The sequence below is a fragment of the Haemorhous mexicanus genome, chromosome 20 (assembly GCF_027477595.1).
Source record: "Haemorhous mexicanus isolate bHaeMex1 chromosome 20, bHaeMex1.pri, whole genome shotgun sequence".
In the NCBI taxonomy this organism is placed as follows: domain Eukaryota; kingdom Metazoa; phylum Chordata; class Aves; order Passeriformes; family Fringillidae; genus Haemorhous; species Haemorhous mexicanus.
Window position 1 is genome coordinate 11,827,615 of NC_082360.1, and position 22,931 is coordinate 11,850,545.

Consider the following 22,931-nt stretch of genomic DNA (forward strand, 5'->3'; position numbering starts at 1 on the left):
TCCAGCTCGCGAACCCCAGGGCTCCTGGAGCTACAGGGCTCTAGTGAATACTTATGTCACATTCCTACTTGCTGCTCAAGTAAGACAAATTGAGAAACTTAAATCCACGATAATTACTGCTAATGAGAGGGAAGGAGGCAGTTCAGCAGAGCAGCTGAGGGGTCCACTTAGACAAAAGCAGAGAGCACACAGGACAGCATGTGACAGATCCCAACACAGCCAGTTCACCTCAAACTCTGCAATTCCCACATAAAGCCGAGCTGAAGGGAGGGGTGGGGACACAGTTTATTCAGACATCCCACACACAGTAAGGCAAATGCAGTCGTGGGTCACAGTGAGATGAGAACATGTCAGACCTAACACCCGTGGAGCCACTCCACCCACCCTTAACCTCGGAGTGCCAGCCATGCGTAGCTGTGAGGGAGGGCCCCGGGGAGCGGCCCTGGGGGCAGCCCGGGGGGAGCAGCCGGGGCAGTGTCAGTCCCTGAGGCGCTGTCCCCGCTGTCCCCGCAGGCGCGCGCTGGGACGTGCCCTCGGGCTCCATCGCCGAGGCGCGCATGAAGGAGCTGACGCCCGAGATGCCGGTGATCCTGCTCAGAGCCATCCCCGTGGACCGCATGGACACCATCAACGTCTACGAATGCCCCGTCTACAAGACACGGACGCGAGGGCCCACCTACGTCTGGACCTTCAACCTGAAGACAAAAGAAAAAGCTGCCAAGTGGGTCCTGGCTGGTGTGGCTCTGCTCCTAGAGGCCTAGATTTAATGACAATGGAGAACAGCAGTACTTTTAGTTGTAAAAACCTCGCCGTTGTGTAACTCGGTCTATGTTTGATTGTAGCAGAACCATTTTAGCAAAGTTTCAATAAAACCAGGGCTGGAAGCGCTGCCGTGAGGAGCCTGCTCCCCCCCAACACACGGGGTTCTCAGGGCGGATACTGGTTTTCCACTGGTGGTTTCTGACGTGGTGCTGGTGGGGAGCCAGACCACCGTGGGAAGCCAGACAGAACAACTGCACACAAGTGCCTGACTCCTTTCCCTCTTCTGGCTCTCCATCTTCCCACAGCTCTTTGTGTCATGGCTCAGTGCAAACTGAGCAGAAACTCCTCATGCTCCTGCATGGAGCATCTGGCTGGCTGGAGCAGACAGGAGAAGAAAGGTGCAGATTTGACCCAGTTCACCCACACCCAACCTGCACAGCCCAGAGAAGGTCCAGCTGCAAACAGGCTCCTCTCTAAAGCATGTTATTTCTATTTCTAGGGTACAGAACCTACTCAGCCTTTTCTTCACAACAAATCATTTGTATCAGCAGTAACACACATTAAGGGGAGCAGATCTGCCAAGGCTGGTCCCTTTGGCATAAAACAATTCACCAAAATCCCAGCCTGTGAAATATTTGAACAATTAGTTCTAAAACAGTTATCTCAAACTTCCCTCACAGCTCACAGTCAGACAAGCCCCAAGGGGAGGCACAGAGAGCAGCTCATTTCTTTACAGAGCAGAAGTATTTATAATCAGTTATGACTGAGTTTCACACTTACCATCAGCTTTTTTCCGGTGCCAGAAATCCTGCTTGTGGCACTGCCAGATCAGAAACCCTTGCCCACACTCTACCCTGCACTCCCACACCTTTTTACCTGGCTTCCAAACACCTTCCTTGCAGGATGTTATGGTTCAAGCCCCCTACTTCCAGCAAGGAACATTTCAAACCCACACCAGCACCAAAAGTCTTCTCCTGCCCTTTCACAACTCAGGAAAGGCACTTGTAACATATCTGACTGTGAAGGAGCCAGGCTAACCCTGCTGAGGGGGAGGCCATGGCCAGGTAAGTGAAAGGGATGTGGGAACATGCAGCACCCTGGCACATGTGCAGCAGTGCCAACTGCACAGACTGTGCCCAGCACAGCAACAGGCAGGAAGGACAGCCTGGAACTCACAAGGGCTGGAGTCATGGGGCAGTGGAACCACCAGGAATGCCAGGACACCACAAAACAGAAAAGCAAAACCAACTGCCCTTGTTAACCAACACTACAGGGGCAAAGCAAAGCCCTGACTGGATACAAAGACAAAACACTTTAAGTATTCCAGCAATGCTTTCGATCAGCTGGTCAAGACAGCACAAACACAGTCTCTCTCTGAGAAACTCTGAAAGGGACATTTCAGAGAGGGAGTTTTATTTCCATGCATGGAAAATACCACTGTATGGGTTCTCTGCCAGTGGCCCTTCCAGAAATTCTAGTAGACAAAACCCAGTCAGGACCTCAGCACTGATCCCAGTCCATGGCAGCCAGTACCCCAGAGGAATCGAGAAGTTCTGGTTTTCCCCTCATCACCTGCATGTTCATTAACTAATTGTTCAAATCTTTCTTTCATGACAGAGCACTGCAGCTATTCACTACAGTCAGTGCAATATAATTCCCCATAATGGCAGCAAACTCACCCAAAGCAGCAACTTTTCTCCTTTCAAAAGAAATTCTTGATCAAAGGTGTCACCAGCTTCACCCACAGTTTCACATAACGACTTGGCTGCTCAAACGTTGATGTTGAGACCACACCTGAGCAGAGGTAAAGCTGCTCTTGCTCCTGAAAAGGGAAAGAAACATCATTTCAGTAAATCCCAAGTGTTAAATTACATAATGGTCTTTCAGAGAAGCAAACTCAGATAAAGCTGACCAGGGATCTTGCCACAAGTACGCACCATTTCTCCTCAAGAATTTGCAATTAGAACTCTACAGAGAACAAGGGTAGAGGGTTTTGCCTTTTTGTGCCCCACAGCTGCATGAGCTGAGCTCCAGTTTCAGAAAACTCCTCATGGCCAGGCTGTAATTGCCAGAAAAGGAAACCTCACCCAACCCTCCTGGGACTGGCTTATGCAGCTCTTTCTAGACACGGCTCAGGCGCCGTGTTTGCAGATGAATGTGCAGTTGTGATCTCAGCTAAATTACCAGAAACACTCGGGCCCCCCCAGCCTGCACCCAGCTGCAGAGAGAGGAAATGAACCACCCTGCTGATAACCTGCTCACAGCACGTGAGAGCAGTGCTTTGATCACAGGTAAGTGGGGTTTTCAGCACAGTCAGGTTTTCTGCAGGCAAACAGGGAGCAGAACAGCTCCTGGAAGTTTGTTCATCATCTTTTTTTATAATTGGAGCTGTCACAAACAGCAGAAAATACTTGCACTATTTAAATTCAGGGTGGAACAGGGAAGCAGGAACCAAGTACTGAAAAGTAAGACCAAAAAGATGAACCAAGACATTACTCTACCAATTCACTCTAATTTGAGAGCCCTCAAATGCTCCAAGAGCTATAGTCAGCCCTGCTGTGAGGATTCTGCTCCATGACCATCCATTATGGTGAGATCTGAGCACCAGAGGCAAGGCCAGTTCCCTGAATTAATCTCAGTTCATTCACAGAAGCACCCAAAGACACCCAGACCACTCACATTTCTTCCCAAATCTCAGCACACATTTTTAAAATGGAACTGAACATTACACAGGCAAAGTGATTTCATGGCAGCATCCCAGGAATGGATTAAGTCTTCTAAAAAAGACCACAGAAAGTAAACACCCAGCCCATCTCAGAATCAGCTTCCAGCAATCAGGAATGGTTTAAAGCCCTTTGAATGAGATCACTGCAGCCCTATGTGAGAAAATTCCTTTGTGTCACATTTCCATTGATTTTCCCCTTCCATTAGAAACAAGCAGAGGCAAGATATGAATTGAAATACTCAAGCAACTCTTCCAGTAATAGAATTGTTTTTGATTAGATACACTCTGACTCATTCCAGGGAAGAGCCCTGATGCAAGAGGGCAATTCCCATTGATCTTGCAGACAACTCTGCCAGCACCTGCCTCACATAGTGCATTTCTGAGATCTCCAAGTCACACAGAGGCACCAAATATCTGCTTTGAAACAGAACACTGCAGGAGAAATGACTTGGGATAGTCAGTTTCAGCAGAAGATTCAGTCAAGACAGCTGGAGAACCAGGCAGGATTCGGAGCAGCAGCAGAACTGCTGAGCATTACAAGCTGCCTAATTAGAAACAGCACAGAAAAACCCTGGGACATTGAATATCAAACCACTTTAAAAAGTTTGTGTCAAGATTATATAATGTCATTATTATTCAAGATAAGGATTTTGTCACAGAACTTCATGGGCATCCCAGCCAGTCCCATCCCTCTTCCAGTCGGAGCTCAGCCATTCCAAGGGCCTGGCCTCATTAGCCCAGAACCTGCCATGCCCTGGGCAATGCTCAAATGCTGGGGTTAAGGCTCAGAGGGGCAGCGTGGCTGGCAAGCAGAGGAGTCAGCAGGTCCCCCAAAGGCTGTGTGTCCATCCAGCCCTGAGCACTCTGGGTACCCGAGGTCACCGGGGACACACATTCCTTCCCGTCACGGCCTCATTTCCCAGCACTGGGCACTTGCAGCAGGCAGCTCATCAATAGTCCCTTCACTGACAGCTCCTCAGGACTCCCCATGCTGCAGCAGCTTCTGAGTTATTGTAGCTGGAGGTTTTTATTGCCACTGCGTCCTCAGCATCCCCTGTGCAACCCAGAAGTACAACATCCCCACTGCATCCCCAGAATCTGCTGCTTACCTGATGCAGCTGCTGCTGCAAGGCTTTATTTTCTGTCACTATTGCAACCTGAGCTTCCAAGTCCCGATGAACTGATCGATATCCGAAATTCGGAGAGCCAATCAGGGTCAGGCAGGGCAGGTCACTCCCTGCCAGGTACAGCCAGAGGCCTGCAGGAAAAATGAGGAAGAGAGGCAATGTGAGAGCCAAGGAAATGGCCAGGGTGGGCTCACATGATCCCTTCACTCAGAGTGAATTAAATGCTCTAAACATGGATTACAGATTCTGTACAGGAGCAGAGAGCAGAGAGCAGCCCAGCAGGGCCTGCAGGGCTGCTCTGCTGTGTGCAGTGTGTGCCATGTGTGCTGTGTGTGGGGTGTGTGCAGTGTGTGCCATGTGAGGGGTGTGAGGGGTGTGTGGGGTGCCCTGGCACAGCCCAAATCAGTGTTCTGACTAGGAACAGCAGCACCCCCAGTGTGCCCCAGGAACACACAGGCTGTTGTCCCAAAACAATCCAGAGTGAGTCCTGTCACTGCATTAGAGGCTGTTTTGCACCAGAGTGAATTCGGAAACTCCAAGAGAAGACAAACAGGTTTTCAGTGAAGGAACCAGCCCCAAAGTCCCAGCCAGACAGGCTAAGTCTGTCCAGCCTGTCCCAGGGCCAGGGACCAGCCCTAATCCCAGGACCATGACATGAAGAGGTATCTCCCAGCTCTGGCAGGTGAATTCACATGCCACCGTGAAGAGACACAGATAAGAAGTGCAAATTATTTCATACCCTCACTTCCAGAGGAGCCACCAGGAATGAGATCAGACTCTTGTCAGGGCACCTGACCCCCACAGCCACTCCCCAACACAGCTCCCACAGCTGTGCCAGCACAGAGAGCAGGACAGAGCCCAGGACAGGTTTTCAAGGGAAAGATGGAAGCATCACATTATTCTCAAGCACATCACTGCAGCAGGGTAAGAAGGAACAGCCACAGGAGAATCAGGACTGCTGCCAAGGAGAGGCTGTGTGGCCACTCTGCACAAATGGAGCCAGAAAGCCTTTGCTCTCCTCAGCAGAGCCCTGGGTGAGTCTCTGGTAGAGGCTTATCCCCATGGCTGGTCACACACAGACTGCAACAAAGAACCCGTAGCATAAAAACCACCTCAGCCTTAAAATAGCAGCAGGTTTCCCAACTCAGCCCCAGAGCAGTTCCAAGAATGCCTTGAGTAAGATGCTGCCGATTCACTGCCAGTTCCTGTAAGCTGCTCCCCGCCCCCACAGCACACTCACAGAGCTGGCACTGCCCTAATGCCTCCAGCCCCCGCGGGCTCACCCCAGCACAGCGGGGCTGGACAGCCCAGCACAGCAGGGCTGGACAGCCCAGCACGGGCCCTGGCAGCCACATGGCACAGAGTTTTGTCACATTCTGCCACCAAACAGGACCCTGACAGGGGCTGTCTGGTGCCTGACCAGCCAGTGGCTGGACCTCGGCCCAAGCAGCAGCCATGAGGAACAGATTCCTTGCCTTCCCAAGTGTCCTGTGGCAGTCCCACAGCCTTTAGAGGTCTCTGGTTTCACGGCCATCTGGCAGGATCTGCTCCAACAGTGACTCACCTTCCAGCAAGGGGAAGCGCAGCTTCCCAGCGCCAGTCAATAGCAGTGACAGGGTTTATCTCACAGCACCCTGCCACCACAACGTGCTTGGAAGGGACCCTGATTCCAAGGGATGCACCCCTGTCACCCCCAACACCGCACCCAGGGCAGTGGCAGGTGGGCTTTGGGATGGACAGCTGCTGGCAGTCCTGCTCAGACGTGCACCCCATCTGTGCAGAGCTCTGCCACACCTGCATGGGCACCCACGAGAGACATCCCTGGGAGACACCCTGCATGCAGATACAAACAAGTTAAGGGGAGCAGGAGGGGCATGCAGCACAGCCCCAGTGCTTGGGGATCCCATGGGAGACTCAAGGGTGTCTCGTCTCAGCCCAGAGAGGAAGCACCAACAGGCACTGTTTGCTGCTGGGAATCTCATGTGCTCAGCCAGGAGCTAGGCTCCATGTGCTCCTTGTGCACATGCCCTTCACATCTCCAAGGCTTCCTCCCTTCCCTCTTCTGTCCTTGTCCTCTCTGCCACACCACGTGACTCCTGCAGAAGGAAATGAGGTGAATCCAACCTGTGCCAAGGGCAGAGCATGCTGGAGGAGGAGCTGCACACTGATCCTCCCAGCACTCTGAAGGGGAATGGAAACAAGTCAGCAAATGTCTCCAACTGTCCCTCCTGCTAGCACAGGAGCTGCTGAACTCCAAGCCCTGCATCCCTCTCCAAGCAAACCACAGAGCAGAGAGCCCAAAGCACTGTCCCACGAGGCCTGGCTGGCCCAAATAGCACTGGTGACCATCTGCACTTTGGTAGCTGGGAAAAGCAGCCCTTGTTTCTGGACTCAGTTTATGCCAAACCACATCCCACGGGGAGTTAGCAGTGCTCAACAAAGGCAGAACCTGGGAAAACAGATCGCCCAACCACGTGCATCCTGAAGGACACAGGACACCCCAGGCAGGCAGGGCCCTCCCTCGTGCTGCCCTGTCAGATAAGGGTTTTCCCTGCACTCCTGGGCATGCTGGGGGTGGGACACTCTGAGATCTGTTTGTCATTTCAACACAGAGGCACCCAGTAGCACCCAGGGATTTTCAACAGTCGAGAGAAGGCTGACTGGGCAGCTTTCCCTCCCCTGCCACCTCTGAGCCTCCCTTGAGCACCCCTGTGAAAAGCAGGGGAATGGAGCCATTCCTGCTAACAGCTCTCTTCAAAACAGGCATGGCTAGAGCCCCAGCGTTCTAATCACAGCCCAAACACTCCAGCTGGAACACTGTGCTGAGCCTGTGGGAGCTGGGTACAGTGTATTCAGCAGGAATCCAGGCTCTCCCAGAGAAGACCTCGAGGACAGCGTTCATTATTAACTCACGGCATGTTAGCCCATATTCCTTCCTCAGCCCCTTGCCCTCTGGCTGCCCTGACTCCCATAAGCACATGCTGCAGCTCCTCACACTGCACCCCCTGTGAGTTGGGAACGGGAGCTGGTGCAAATCCCCCAGCAGTGACATTGTCCCCTTACAGACCTGCTGCTGGGAAGGCCTCAGGAGCAGCTCCCTCCCAGCACCTGCCCCCGATACCCCTGCAGGGTCCCCAGCAGAGCCAGCACTCCTGCCTGCTGAAACCAGCCCAAGGGATACAAGAAACTGCACCAGGGCACTGACTGCATCATAAACGCATCCAGATGCTTCCTTTCCTTCACATCACCCTTCTCATCCAGGCAGTGCTTCAGTGCCACCACAGGGACAGCTCTCACATCATCCCTGCGACTGTACTGAACCAAAGGCAAATCCAAGGCGTCCCCCAGGTGATCCAAACCCTGCCTCCAGGTTACACAAGCACGCTGTTTGAACTTTGGAGGAGTACGTTGAAGGTTAAGCCCAGACTGGCATCCAGCCAGCCCCTTACTCCTTTCGCAATCCAAATGCACAGCTCTCACACACCTCTGGGGACCCCTGGGGATAAGGGCACCTTACCTTTGGCATGGAACGTCCAGCCAGCACGGGAGTACTCCTGCAGCTGCACCCTCTCCTGCTGCTGCAGGCAGCAGACCTCACTGTAAAACTGATGCTCAATGTAAACGTAGGCAGCAGGGATGGCACCTGCCACCCCTTTGGCACCAAAAAACCCATTGACCTCTGGCGAGGCCAGGAGGATCCGGTACTCGGCCCTTGTGCCCAGGATGAGGTCCATGTAGGCCTGTGTCAAGTTGAAGTAGCCAGTGGTGAGGTATATCCTGGCATCCCGCTCAGCCTCTGTCAGCAGTGTCTCTGTGACCATCTCGTCTATTTGAATCCCAAAAGGTTTCATTTGGATTAAGGGATAGATCCAGGTGTCGGGTTCTGGCTTCAGACTCCCAGCTGCTTGAGAGCCTTGCTGGGATAACAGGGAGCTGCCTGGCTGGCTGCTGTGGAAAGTCTTTGCATGAAGGAGCTCCTGCCGTGTGCGGGCAGAGTTGATGACCTCCATGACCCTCCGGTTGGCAATCTCACAGTAAGCCACTTTGTCTCCTGCAGGAAAAGCCAGAGAGATGTGTCTGAGGTCTACACGCACAGAGCTACATGTCACCTCTTAGACACCAGGGAAAACTACTGACAGGACATGGATACAGGAACAAACAGGAGCAAACACAGAGTGCACACGACTCTCTGTCTTAAGGCCCAAACCAGCTGGTTCAAGGTCAGCAGAGCTACATTACAGAAGAGAAAAGAAATGCTCAGCACCTGGCAGCAGCCTGAAAAATCCTCTGAGAAAGCAGAGAACGAGGGCAAGGCTACTCTGACAACCAAGAATGAGCTGGAACACACAAATAAACTCCCAACCCCAGCCTGAACTTACATCACCCAGCAGTGCAAGGCCAGGACAAAAACTGATGACGCAATCAGCCTGGCATTTCACTGCCCTTCTCTGCCCAATTTTATGCTTGTTCCCAGTCTTCCTGAACTGATTCCCATTTGATTCCCAGAACAAACTCTACTACAAAAGATTAATTACCAACAATAGCAGAACATTCATAAACCTTTCAGAACATTCACACTCAGAGGACCTGGAATTGTAGCTGCTAATATCAGAAAAACTTCTCAAAGGACTGAAGTTCTTGTTTAAGGCCAAAAACAGCACATTTATGAGGAAGCAGATTTACTTCCAGTCTCTGCATGCCCTGTCAAATCAGCCTGTGACAGCCACTGTGCTGGGAAAACCCCAACAGACCCAGTACTGAAACTCAAGCAATCTTGATTATAATACTGGATGGCACAAAACAGACACCCCACAGCCTGAACAATGGTCAGACACCCAGCAATTCCCACATGGAAGGAGTCTAAGTCATCCTTAAACCCTGGCCGTCACTCCTCTCCTCTGGATGCCATCACCCAACCAGGTGAGACAGCTCCCCCCTACCTTGGTATGGATGTACCATTCCCTCCATCATCTGGACTGTATCATCCTGCTGTAACTGCAGGGACACATCTCCAATGGCATCCACAAGCTCCGTGAAGAAGTCTGCAATCTCAGGAGAGTCCCGAAGCAAGACGTAGCGGTCCTGACGATTGGTGAAGTACAGATCACTCAGGTTTGCACTGAAGAGAAAGGGAAGAAATGGGTTCAGAGCACAGGCACAAGATTCTCAACCTCCCAGGCCAGGCCACGGGCCTCACTCTGGGATAGCTGCACTAAAGCACAAATTGGCCATTTCCTTCGGAATCTCGAAATATTTTTCCCATTAAGAAAGACTCGCTTTCATTTGAGAATCTCATGTGCAGGAACTCTCCCATCTCAGAAGAGCACTGATAGCATCACAATGGAGCCCAGATGTTCAGACAAGGCTGGCAGCACAGACACCCTGCCCAAAGGCCAGGGAACGATGGCGCCAAGGCCGGAGGCAGCAGGACTCACCCGCTCAGGATCACGTTGTCATCGAAGAGATAGACCTTGATGTGCTGCAGCCCGATGGTCTCGTTGAAACGCTCCGGAATCAGGAGCCGGAGCAGTCCACGCAGGTTTGGGGTGTGGAAGAGGGACACACGGACCTGCTGGGGAAATCGCTGCAGCAACGGGATCAGCATTGTTCGAGAATTCTTCCTGCCTGGGACAGAAAGGGAGTTTCTCACAAACATCTCACAGACAGGACACATCATGACACAGCTCTTCAGCTGGTCACAGCGTGAGCACCCCTCCCATCCACTGGCACTTCACGTGTTTTCCTTTTGTTTTTTTTAGAACACTTTCATTTGCACTCTGTCAATATTGAAACTGACATTCAGAATCAGTCACAGGGCAGGTCTGACACTTTTCAAGCTTCTTAAGGAAGCCTCACCAGCACTGGCAACACATCTACAAGAATCACTGCAGATGACTGCAGATGACCACAGGTTCCTGATTCAGTGTGCTGCTGCTTCCAAAAATTCCCATTCTCCTTTCAAAATGAAAATGTAAGCAAGCATGATGAGTAAGGGCAAATGCACTAACAAATGAACCAAGCAAGACTACACAAGTTGCACAGAGTAGTTTGGCCTTTCTTGCCCCTACCATCTATTTTTGGAAGAAAAGCTCTTCAGCTTGAAGGTTTTTTTGGGAATATGCAGTTCTGGAATATGAAAGGTCAATCCTGAAATGTGCATGCTTTAAGCAAGTAGGTCCAATTGGCCAAGATACCCACTCTTAAAAGAACTGTCTCTCTAGCCTAACATTAAAATCAGGCTCTGACAAAAGAAATGAGCAACAATTCCTACCCCGGGAACCCCTGGTGTAGTCGAGGAGAATGGAAACTCTGAGGTCAGGTGAGCCTTTTGCTTGCAGTGATTTCTCCAGTGTTTCTTCTAAGCAATACACCTGCAGAGAGAGTTCTCCCCTCATTACAAAAGCAAATACACTTTCCAAGGGAAGTGCTCAGCAGCAGGAGACCGTGGCCAAGACAGCTCCCACACCCTGGTGCAAGTCCTTCCTCCTTGTGCCAAGCACAGCCACTTCAGCCTTTGCATCTGCCAGCCTGGCAGCCTCCATCAGCCTAAAGCCACAGATCATAGGGCCTCAATTTTACATGCCCACATTCTTAAAGTCCCACAAAAGCAATTAATGTTCACAGAAAAGTCCCAATATCATTCCCAAATCACAGACTCGCATCACCAAAGACAAACATTGGCAGGAATTCACTGCAGTTTTATTCTTGAATTACAAGGTTGTTTGTCACATGCAAATTCAAATCCTGTGTGCAAGCCCAGGCAAAGCTGGGCATAAATCCTATGCAGGCTCCATCCACCTTTACCCTGCCAGGGCATTTGCTTCCTAACATCAGAACCAGGCCAAGGCCAGGCTTCTTCCTCAAGCCCCTGGGCAAAAATGCTTTTGTTTCCAGAGGAAAGAACAAAAAAAAGGCAAATACCATGAAGCAAAGCTGATCCCCGTCTCAAATGCAGAAAACCAACCCTCCATCTGTGTCCTGCACCTGGAGCACCAAACACAGCACTACACACCTACAGCTCAAATCCCATTCACGAAAAATGCCAGGAAAAAACAGATTCCCATGACCTGAGTTTTACAAAGCCCCCCTGAGCACTCTGAACACCAGACCAGTCCTCCCTGACATGTCCAGGATAACTATCCCCTGAAGAAGTCCAGCAGACCCCTGACTCTATACCAGACCTCAACCAGAAGCATGCCTCCCTTGCACATCCCTCCCCTGCATTCCCCTCCTGGCCTTCCCAAACCCTTCCATACTCACCAGCTCCTGCTCAAGGAGTCCTGTTCCCAGGTACAGTGAGGCCATCACCACCCGCTGCCTGGCTGCTTTTATCTGCACCTGGGAGCAGCAAAACACAAGCTCAATTTCACACCGGGTGTCTGGGCCTGAGGAGCCATCAGCCCAGACCTGGCAGTGCTGCACTCCCGTGGGAGGATGCCCTCAGCCACATCTCTGCTCTGGCTCCCTGGCCTTGAGGGAGGAAAGGTAACACATGGACAGTGGTGATGTAAAACACACGGAGCTCTGCGGAGCCACAGCAGCACCACTGCTGCCTCTTAAACTGAAGGAAGAAACTAGTGCTTTCTGGGAAACTGAAGAGCATACTCCCTGCAGCTAAACCTACTCCATATGAGAGCAGTTACCAGGCAGCAGCTGCAAAACTGGGATTGGATCAAACCATTCCCACAACTTACCTTCAGGAGTTCATAGAATTCCGCCGGGGATGAGAGCACCTTGACACGAGAGCTGGAGATCCCAAACTCTGGGACTAGATTCCTGATCCACTGGAACCTGTGTGCTCCTTCTGGACAGAGGGAACACGGTGGGGCTGTGACCACTGGAACAGGAGGGGTGAGTAGTGGGGCTAGAAGGAGCCATGATGATCTGTGCAAAGAAAGATGGAGAAATTCTTTGTAGTGAAACTTCTACTTCCCAGCAAGACTCCAGGCAGGTAAAGGAAAAGCTGCAGGCAGGGATCCACAACGGCAAGAATGCCTTTCCCTTTCCATAATCTGATCTGGATCACCAAAGCCAAATGTAGAAACAGAGACACACAGGCAAAATGTGGGAGAACAGATCTGAACATCACCAGCTCCTCCCCTGAGCTGGCATGGAGATGAGGGGAAACAACTACTTCATCAGGACAACATGGGAGGGGAAGGAGGCCGGGAGCTGCAGAAAATGAGTGGGGATGCTCAGGTGTCTGGCAGTGCTGTGCTGGTACTACCTGTACCTGTAAGCAGCCACTTCTGAATTATCTCCATCACACACACATCAGCCAACACTCCCTTCATGTCAGCTTTGTTCTCAGCTGGGCTGAAGTTCAGGTTTCAGGTTTAAAGATCATGCAGCGTTAAAGAGGAAAATGCCTCCATCCCTCAACCTTATCCAAAAATAGATCTTCAGCACACAAGGTAATCAAGTGCAAGCCCCAGTAAAGGCAGAGCAATCACACCCCAAGAATGACCCGAAAAAGGAGAGAAAAAGGAGCGACCATGTCCCAGCAGGAATGTGCCAATGGCCACAACAGGGATCCATCCCCCTCCAGCAATGTCACCAAGAGAGGGTCACAACCTCCCCTGCAAACCTCACAAAAGAGGAGGTTTCCACACGTTCCCTGTGAAGGAGACGTCAGGAAACTCATTCTTCAAAAAGAAATTTCGGAACAAATTGAATTTCTTTGAAGTCACTTTGGGAAGAAACCAGCTTACTGCCAGCATCACGCAGCGGGTGACAGGAAGCAAGCAGTAACTTCTCCTCTCCGAGGTTTCACACATGCAAATTCATCCAGTCATAGAATAACCCCTGTCAGGAGTCTGTTCGCATGACAAAACCACATTTCAGCACAATTAGCAGCAGCAGTGGCTCCCAGGAGATCCAGGAATCTATGAGCAAGGGACTGAACTGCATCCCTGAACCCACAGGAACCATTCCAGTCTGCAAACCCCACTCGTGGGAGCCGGGATTCTTGGGATGGAAGCAGGCTGGCTGTCTCACCCTGAGGACCAGCAGGACCCCGGGCCAGCAGGCAGCCACCGTCCCGTGGCCCATCCTGATGATTCCACCACCACCACACACCAAGAGGAAACTTGATAACAACCTTTACCAGAATTTGTTACGAGGAACTTCTGGCTTTTTACCACAATCCAGAGCCCAAATGAACACAGATTCCAGGAAAATGATTTCACTCATCTGGTTCATGATACAACCCTGGATCTTCACAAGGTTTCCAAACATCCTTACAAGGAAACCGGTTCATAGTGGCGTTTCCTGGCAAATCCACGAGATTGTCACTGACTATTTGTGAGCACCGAAATCTGAGTCAGGCAGTGCAGGAATTCCTGGGATGGTGGGTTTTAACAGATCATATGGACTGGGCTCAGCCTGAATACCCAGAAGTGACAGAGATCACCAGCACAGACTGTTAAAAACAATGCAAATATCCCCTAAAAGGTGCAGAAAAAAATTAAAGCAGAACAGAAACACAAGAAATACCATTTTTCAGGCACATTCTTCTAAGTCTCTACAGAACCTGAGCACAACCTCCACACACCTTTGCTCACCTCAATCCTCACATGCCACACACACAGAGATTCCCTCTGTTCCATCTCTGCAAGGGAGCATGGCACAAAGAGCTACAGGAATTCACACTGGATCCAAAAACACAGGGCTTTAAAACCCACCTAATGCTCACCCCACAGAGCAGGGGCATTGTTGCACTATAACCCAGCACCGCAGGTCACAAATATCCTCTGGAATTATTCCCAGAGAGGAGGCAGTGGCAAATTTTATGTATTTTACAATAACAACCAACAGAGAAGAGTATCGTCCTCATTATCCCATTGGCCAACCCAATTACCCTTCCAGAAGCCAGACCAGTGGCCAAGCAGACACTTTCCAGAAACACGATTCCCAGAAGGCATTTTCTAGCAAGGATTGTTGGAAGTGGGAGTCCAACTGCACCTGCCTTCCTGCCTGTGGCCCTGTACCTGCCTGCCTGGAGCCAGGGGCAGCTCCCAGGGCAGCTCTGAAGGCTGCAGGCAGCGATGGGTTGAGCTTGGAGCATCTGGACTCTGACTGGAACATTTGGAGGAACATCAACCTGCAGCACCAGCATTATTTGGTTTCGTCCAGCTTAATTCTGCATAGGTCAATTTATCCTCACTAACTGCATCCTTCAGATTTTTCACTCCCTAGGTAATTTACAGTGTGTCAACATTGTTTGGTCTTTCAACTCAATACTGAAATTTACACCCTATTCAGCATTGAGAACCTATGGCTTTTAGAATTATCAAATAAATCTGTATTTTGCTCCAGCCATAGAGCCATTGGCAGAGCAACTGGCTCCCAGAGGAGCAGCTTCTACCCACCAGAGACTGACATCAGCTCAGTGACTACCCAGTACAACCAACCCTTGCAACCATGCACATACAACGACCAGAAACCACATAACATTATGAAGAAATCATCAAAATTCCACACTGTGACAAAACAGGTTTCAGAGGAACAGAAAATGAACTAAGGGGGAGCCCTTTCCATGTACTTCACATCATTGAGTTAACCAGAAAGAGAAAACGGAATCAAAAGGAACCACCTCAGACCCCTTCTGAGTAAAAAGTTTACCCTAAATAGAAACAACGGATTTTCTGAGGTGTGTTCTATTTTTTAAAATGTAGGTTTGGTATGAAACTCACAATGCAGCTGAAACTCCTATTCACCGTAAAACCTCATCTTCAGAACCGGAGGTGAAGTGAAACTGCGGAACACAGTGCTGTCCTTTCACCCACACACAGCAGCACACGGGGGGATCTACAGCGCTGCTCTGTCAACTCAGTGATTGCTTTCCAGGGCTCAGCCGAATTTATCTGCCCTAAAAACACTGGCGAGACCAAAAGAGAAGTGTGGCAAGAATTTCCTTAGTGGGAACAAGAGCACAGACTGATGATGCAGCTCCTCCAGGAGCGCGGCGACAGCCGCTGGGGGGTCACTGCCGCCGGCCACTGCCACCGGTGCCAGCCACCGGGCACGGCCGCGGGGCACGTCTCCTGCCCCTCACGGCTCTTGCCCACGGGCACAGAGGGGGCTGACACCTGTGACACCTGTGACACCTGTTTCGGCCCCGTCCCGCTCGCCCTCCGCGACCACCGGGCCCGGGGGGACTGAGCCGAAGACGCAAGCCCGGCCGGTGCCGCCCCGAGGGCTGAGCTGTGACAGCCGCGGGGCGCCCGGGGACAGCGGGAGGCAAGGGAATGGGAAATGAAGGGGAAATAACGCTCAGTTGTTGTCCCCAGGGCGATCAGACACTGGGGCGAGCTGCAGGGGTCGGCGAGAGCAGAGCCGAACCCGGCTCCGACCCCAGCCCGGGGGTCCCGGGCCGCTCCTCAACCCTACGCGGCTTTTCCAAGGGGCTGGGCCGGGCCGGAAAGGGGAAGCGGCGAGCGGGGAATGCCCCGGTAACGCGACACCGACTGCGGGGGCGGCCGAGGGCTCCCGCTGCCTGGCGGCCCCGAGAGAGCCGGCGGGGTCGTCCCGGCCGGTCCTTACCTGCGGGCGCGGCGGTCGCGACCGCGGGAGAGGCGGTCGGAGAGGCGGCCGAGCAGCGCGGCCAGGCCGAGGCGGCCCCGCGGCAGCCAGGCCGAGAGCCGCCGCCACAGCGCCGCGCCGCCCGCCGCCATCGCCCGCGCCTTCCGCTTCCGCGCTACCATGGCGACACCGCCTTCCGCTTCCGCACCGCCTCCGCGCCGTCGCCCCGCCCGGGTCCGGCCCGCGGCTCCCGGGAACGCCGGCCCTGCTGCGCGGGGTGTCCGCCCTTCCCCGCCGTCCCGCCCGGCCTGCGAGCGCGGAGCCCGCGGAGGGCCGGGAAGGGGCCGAGAGGAGCTCACGAAGGGCTCGTGGTCCGGCGGGGCCGCACCGCGGCTCCCCTGGTCCGCACACGTGGGACGGGCTCACGCGGAGCCAGATCGGCTGCCCGGCAATGTCAACCCCGGTGTCTCTTCTCCCCCCGGGGCGAGTCCCGGCGCGGCTGAACGACTCCGAAAGGACGTACATGGTTCTCGCCCGCGGCAGAACCGGCGTTCGCCGCCCCGCCGTGTAGGGCAGAGTCCGGGGACCGCGGGTCCCCCCCCAGTCCGGGGAGCCGGTCCCAGCGGGGAACCCCGGGGCCGCGTCGTGCCCGTCCCGTCCCTCCCCCGCTATCCCTGCCCGCCCCGGCAGCGCTCCGGGGCTCGTTTGCATTTCAGAGCAGCCGGTTCGCCGGCGCTGATTCCCAGAACTGCCGCACTGGGTTGGTCTCTGCCGGGCAGCGGCCGCTCCTCCGGGGCAAATTAAACTGTTTAAAATAAACCCACGGACAGAGCTCGGGTTGTGTGCGAGCTCAGAACCAACAATTGCCAAACGCGTGGGGAGGGGAGCTCCGGCGCCGCTCCTCCCGCCGGGCACCCTCCGCACCGGGGCTCCGGCCGAGGGCCCGGGGCGGGGCGGAGGGCTGAGGACCCCCCTCGGACGGAGCCCCGGGGAGCAGCCACGGGCAGGGGGCTCCGGTCCTGCCGGGCTACCCACCAGCCCACACGGCCGCAGACCGGCCAAAGCACCAACCGTGCGGATCTCCGGGGGCTCGGGCGCAGGGACCGAACAGCTGCGGAGCCGGGAACCCCCGCACAGCCCCGGGCGCGGATTTCCCCTTGTCTCCGGTCCGAGGGTACCCCGCGGGTCCCCCACGAAGCGCGGCCGAGGCTGGCCTTGCACAGAAATCAGGGCTGGCAACGTGGGACCGGCAGCCCCAGCTCCGCTGTACCCACGGTGTACCCCCCATCAGCCGAGCCCAAACCCTCGCCAGGGCGGGCCCGCGGCCTGGCTGCCCCAGCAGAGGCGGGGGACGGCGGAGGCCCCCAGGGGCCGGCCCGGGGCTCTCCGCTTCTCCGCAGGCCGAGGGGCGGGTGCAGCCGCCCTGCCCAGAATGGGCTGTCGGGCCGGGGCCGGAGCGGGAAGGGCCGGGGCTGGGCCGGTGGGGCCAGGCCGGGGGCCCGGGGCTGGCGGGGCGCCGGGGGGCCGGGCCGGGCCGGGCGGGGCGCGGGCGGTGCCGCCGCGTTACAAGAAGCCGCGCAGTTCCAGGAACCCGAGGGCGGGCGCTGCGCTTGCTATAAGAGGCCGCCCCGGGCCGCCTCGGCAGCTTCGCCGCCGCGCACCGGCCCCGCTCCGCCGCCAAGACCGGCTCCCACGCCTCAGGTACGGCCGCGGGAGGGAGTCCCGGAGAGGACGGGGGGAAAGCGGGGATCGCCTTCGGGGGGGGCGATCGCCGAGGACCGGGGATGCCGGTGCTGCCCAGGGAAGGGGATCGCCGGGGATGTTGGTGCCTCAGCGGGGCGATAACTGGTGGCCTGGGGTAACGATGTGCCCCCGGGCGTAAGAGAGCAGGAGACCATCAGAAGCGGTGCTCGAGAGAGGGGAGGGAGCGGGAGACCGCAGGTGTGCCCGTGCTCCCGGGAAGAAAGAGCTGGGCACGGGAGTGCCGATGTCGCGAGAGGACAGTCGCCGGGAACGGGGGCTGCCGGTTCCCCCGGGAAGGGAGAGCCAGGGATGGGTGCTGCCGGTTCCCGGGAAGAGAGAGCTTGGCAGGGGGGCTGCCGGCTTTTCTGGGAATGAGAGCTGGGGAAGGGGATTGCCGGGAACCGGCAGCGCTGTTGCTGCGGGAGGATAAAAGCCAGGGACCGGGAGTGCAGGTGTTCCCGGGAAGGGAGAGTCGGGGACCGGAGTGCCGGGACTCACCGCTCTCTCTGCCGCAGGTGATGGTGTAGCAGCGGCTGCTGCTGGCAGCAGCATCCAGAGCACACGAAGCTGGCTCCCTGCGCCATGGTCACCCACAGCAAGTTCCCCGCCACCGGGATGAGCCGCCCCCTCGACACCAGCCTGCGCCTCAAGACGTTCAGCTCCAAGAGCGAGTACCAGCTGGTGGTGAACACCGTACGAAAGCTGCAGGAGAGCGGCTTCTACTGGAGCACGGTGACAGGTGGTGAGGCCAACCTGCTGCTGAGCACCGAGCCGGCTGGCACCTTCCTCATCAGGGACAGCTCAGACCAGAGGCACTTCTTCACCCTGAGCGTCAAGACGGAGTCGGGCACCAAGAACCTGCGCATCCAGTGCGAGGGCGGCAGCTTCTCCCTGCAGAGTGATCCCCACAGCAGCCAGCCCGTGCCCCGTTTCGACTGCGTGCTCAAGCTGGTCCATCACTACATGCCACCCACACCCTGCGCCGTGCCTGAGCAGCCTGGGGGGGCCCTGCATCCCAAGCGCACCTACTACATCTACTCAGGCGGCGAGAAGATCCCCCTGGTGCTGAGCCGCCCGCTCTCCTCCAGCGTCTCCACCCTGCAGCACCTCTGCCGCAAGACCGTCAATGGGCACCTGGACTCCTATGAGAAGATGACTCAGCTGCCAGCCCCCATCAAGGAGTTCCTGGACCAGTACGATGCCCCTCTCTAAGGGGCCAGCAGAGCAAGGTCACATGCTACAAGCACAAGAGCAGGGGACAGGCACAATGCCCCACTGGCACAGGCGCTGGTAGGCCATGCCGAGCCTCTCCATCCGGGGAGGAGAGAGGGGGAACTGGGGCAAGCTGCCATGGGCTCAGGGCTGTGGCCAGCATAGCTGGGCACCCTTGGTGCTGGGGGGACTCCTCATCAAGCGTGACGCCTCCTCTCCACGGGGAAGAAGATGGCTCCAACCAGACTGTGGATGTTACAGTGAACCCATTGCAAAGCCCCTGTGGGCTTGGGCAGCCAGGACAGCTCCCACAGCACGGGGGAACGTGTGCCCTACCAGCCCCATCCTGGGGGTGTCCTGGTGAGAGCCCCTTCCACCCTGAGAAACGGAAAGCACTGGAGCCCAGGAGTGCCTGATCACTTTTCCTCAGTTTTAAGGCGAAGGTGTTTTTTGCCCATACTGTACCTCTTGCTGCCTCCTTGTGGGTGAAAGCTCCTTTCACATCAAGCCCCAGACTAAGAGGTCGATGCCTTTGTCCTGCGTTGCCATTTTCCAGGGGACAAAGCCTTAATATCCCCCCTGCCCTGCGGTCTGGGTTAGTGCACGTCAGCTGGTGACGCTGCAGTGATGGTCCTGCTGATGTGCTGTGAAGCTGGAGGGGAAGCGATGCTGCTGAGTCCCACACAACCGCATCTGCAAGGATCACCCCGAGGACACTGGGCCCCTACTCCCTGCAGTCACACCCCACCTCTGCCCGGCCACTCCCGCAGACCCCAGCTGTGCTGCTCTGCAGGGCACCGATTCCTGCAGGAACACAGCAGGACCATCCCCTGGAGCGTGTCATCTCGTCAGTGCTTTTCTGCGTCCGCCCAGAGAAGTGGTTGGGTTTTCTGGCTTTTTTTAATTTTTATTCTTATTTTTTTAACCAAAGGGATGTTTACAGGCCAACGTGAATCACTGTCTTTTATAAAGATTCCATCTTCACCTCCAGCCTTGAGGGCTGAGCAAAACAATGCTTGAAAATTCAACCAAAACCAAACTCAGATGAAACTTTGCACATATTTATATTTATATTCAGAAAGAAAATGTTTCCATAATTTATAATAAAGAGCACTATTTTTTAATGAAAACCATCAGATTTGGTTTGGTTTCTCTCTTGCACCCCTGAGGCTGCTTGGCCCTGGCACAGTGCTGGGATGTGTTTACACCACGTAAGCACCGTTTCCTGGAGCCGCTGTCCACCCGGGTGATCCCGCCGGTGACTCAGCCCGGCTGCTGCGTAAGCTCTGTCCCAGCACTCAGGTATGTCTGAGCCCTGCGACGGATGTCCCCCGCCTGCCAAGCCACGAGGAGAGGATGGGATCTGCTCCCGGCTCGCACACGCGGTGCAGCCACGGGACAGCAGACATGGCCCTGGGCACAGGAGGGGCCGAGCTGGTGGCCAAGGCTGGCCTGTGGCAAACCCCAGTGCAGGTTCCTGAGGAGCCAAGCGAGTCCTGCCTTCCCCCAGCCCTGTTTTGGCACATGCCAGGGTGAGGAGCTGCAGGAGCAGGGCACTTTGAGGTGTGGGTAGGAAAGCGTCTGCAGGTGCTCCCTCTGGGAGTGTAGCGGGCTACCAAGTTACTGCTCACCCTCACAGCACAGAGAGAAAACCTGTGTCCTGTGTAGAACCCCAGCTGGGCTCAAATGCCAAAGGGAGAGGAGAGGATTCAGTTCTCCTGGGGATGTCCTTGCCCCCAGAAGGGCCTGCCCTATGCTGCTAGGGGCATGAAATAGGTGTGGGACTGAACGCAGCTCGGTCTGGATGATATGCAGTGCAGTTCCTGGCTGAAGAGCTGAATGCAGGGATGTGGGTGATCCCCTGGGAGCAGATCAGCCCCCCAGAACTCCCCCAGAGCCCCCGCCTGTGAGGAGCAGGCTGTGCCAAGGTGCTTTTTGCCCAGGCCCCAGTCTGCAATCTCCGCACTGTAGGCATTATGCCTGGCATCACAAGCAGTGCTCCCGCCCCCACGGGGATCCCCAGCTGCTGGGAAAAGGATTTCCTTAGGAATCAGCCTGGACCAGAGGGATGGTGAGTGTGCCGGTGCAGGCTGTGGGCATGGCACAGTCCCAGTGGCTATTCTGGGGCTGCTACGTGTGGCTGTGGCACGCATGCTGCCAGCAGTGCCACGGCCTGCCCAGGCACCCACTGCAGCTATGCAAGGAATGCCCACACGCACGGGTGGCCGCCTGCCAGGCCCTGCCGAGGCACATCCCTGAGTTTAGGGCTCTCAGCAGCACATCCCTGAGTTTAGGGCTCTCAGCAGCACCAGTGACTCCCGGCCCGTGCCAGTGATGGTGTGGGAGCAGGCACAGCAGCCCCCAGCTGGCAGGAGCATCACCACTCCCCCAGGCAGGATGAGGCGAATCAGGGGATGAAAAGCAGGGCCCTGGGGGTTTATGAGCACACCCAGCCCTCCTGGCAGAGCAAGGGGTTCACAGCACCCCAAGGTGGGGCAGAGTAGGGGGCTGCCCCCGGGGACAGCAGCCAGGCTGCCCACAGTGACCCTGCCCATGTCCTCCCCAGCCAGACCCCAGCCTTCCCATCTCTGTGGGAACAGCCCCAGCTTCTTCACTTCCCAGAAGGGCCCTGGCATTGCCGACCAAGGGCCTCTTCCCTCGCGGTGCTGCAACCCGCGGCTGAATCAAGAATCCGGGAAGCTCCGCCAGCCCCGCGGCTTTCTTGGAATAAAGCCAAGCTCGCGGCAGCAGTGACGCGGCGGCCGGCGGGCAAATCCCTGCCCAAGGTTTCACAAACCTCTCTCTGCTCCGGAGCAGCTGAGCGGACTTGGCCCTGCGTTTCGTAAGCAGTCTATCAAACACGTCCAGTTCCCCTCTGCCCTTCACCAGCGCTGGGGCAGCTGAGCTCCCCCGGGAAGGTGCCTGGATGGGGAAGATGTTATCAGGGTGATCAGACCCTTGTCACCGTGTGATGGTGCCAGGAGCCAGACTGAAATTTGCACAGGGCTCCAGAGGCAGGGCTGGGACATCGGTGTCCTGCAGCTCTCCACACCCCAGATCTCCTGGGGCTGGCACCAAGCACCACCAGCAGAATCCAGTGCAGCTCTAAGTGCATGCCCCCCATGCCATCGGTTTCTCCATGCTGTGATGGTGGCCAAGCAGAGCAGGGTGAGGGCACCTACCCCAGTGAGAACCTGACAAGGTGCTGGGGCACAGAGGGGTGGTCAGGCAGGAACAGGCTGCTGCCCTACAGCCCTTGCAGCCCCCCGTCCTGCCTCAGCCTGGCGTCCCCATGGGGTGTGGGGTGGCCACATGGTGCTTCCCATCACACTGTTGGCTCATTACTGGCACAAGAAGGAAGCGTCCACTGGGATGGTGAACCTGAACTCTGCGGGGTCAGCAGTGCAGGAAACCTGCTCTGGTGTGTACCAGCCTCTGCAGAGCCAAAACAGGAAACCACCGCAACCGGAGATTGCTGCGGGCACGGCAGCAGAGGGCTCGGCCGGCACCGCAGCTCTGCCGTGGCTGCACCAACCATGCAGAAAATCCAGCTGGTCACAGGGAAGCAGGGCAGACCCATGAGGGCTCCCCAGCCCCACAGTGGCACCCCAAGGACGGGGCAGTGGAGGTCCCTGGGGTGGCAGAGGCAGGCAGAGAGCTTGCCGTGAACACCCGACCTCGCGGCACTCCCTACACGCACTTCTTCCTGCTTGGCTCTGCAGCGCCAGGACATTCCCACATTCACCAGCACGTTTCCCAGTAGAATGCAGGAAAGGGCTGTGCAGCAGCTGGGAACTTACTGTAAATGGCACCACCTGCTCCTTACGTGGCAATTGCTC

General features: G+C 55.6%; 3 protein-coding genes across 4 annotated transcripts in view; 2 read left to right on the plus strand and 1 right to left on the minus strand.

Moving 5' to 3' along the window:
• The window catches only part of DNAH17 (dynein axonemal heavy chain 17), a 32,027-nt gene extending 31,139 nt beyond the window's left edge, over positions 1–888 (plus strand). Inside the window, exon 79 of the mRNA XM_059864094.1 lies at positions 514–888. Within this exon, the coding sequence (XP_059720077.1) occupies positions 514–761 (248 nt within the window). The 3' untranslated portion in view covers positions 762–888. The remainder of the gene's footprint in view (positions 1–513) is intronic.
• PGS1 (phosphatidylglycerophosphate synthase 1) lies at positions 262–16,863 on the minus strand. Of its 2 annotated transcripts, none has more exons than XM_059864092.1 (10): positions 16,661–16,863; positions 12,309–12,498; positions 11,875–11,952; positions 10,886–10,985; positions 10,050–10,239; positions 9,555–9,733; positions 8,132–8,665; positions 4,597–4,745; positions 2,442–2,584; positions 262–695 (listed from the first exon to the last, which is right to left on the minus strand). In XM_059864092.1, exons 1-9 carry the CDS (start codon positions 16,846–16,848, stop codon positions 2,465–2,467), a joined length of 1,728 nt encoding a protein of 575 aa, XP_059720075.1. In that variant the 5' UTR covers positions 16,849–16,863; the 3' UTR covers positions 262–695; positions 2,442–2,464. The 2 variants fall into 2 exon arrangements, with proteins under 2 accessions (XP_059720075.1, XP_059720076.1); XM_059864093.1 differs by lacking the exon at positions 16,661–16,863 and adding an exon at positions 16,159–16,334.
• Positions 16,864–17,712: 849 nt separating this feature from the next.
• SOCS3 (suppressor of cytokine signaling 3) lies at positions 17,713–20,222 on the plus strand. Its single transcript, XM_059864415.1, has 2 exons — positions 17,713–17,838; positions 18,396–20,222. The coding sequence occupies exon 2, from the start codon at positions 18,463–18,465 to the stop codon at positions 19,090–19,092; it is 630 nt and encodes a 209-aa protein (XP_059720398.1). The 5' UTR covers positions 17,713–17,838; positions 18,396–18,462; the 3' UTR covers positions 19,093–20,222.
• The last annotated feature ends 2,709 nt before the right edge of the window (positions 20,223–22,931 follow it).

Bases quoted from the DNA above. Each gene is read 5' to 3' on its own strand.
- SOCS3 (XM_059864415.1), top strand. From the start codon at position 18,463: ATGGTCACCCACAGCAAGTTCCCCGCCACCGGGATGAGCCGCCCCCTC.
- PGS1 (XM_059864092.1), bottom strand. From the start codon at position 16,848: ATGCAAACGAGCCCCGGAGCGCTGCCGGGGCGGGCAGGGATAGCGGGG. The intron at 12,499-16,660 runs GTACGTCCTTTC...TTCTTTGCACAG, and splicing joins CTGCCGCGGGCGAGAACCAT to ATCATCATGGCTCCTTCTAG. The intron at 10,240-10,885 runs GTAGGAATTGTT...TTTCTGTCCCAG, and splicing joins CTACACCAGGGGTTCCCGGG to GCAGGAAGAATTCTCGAACA.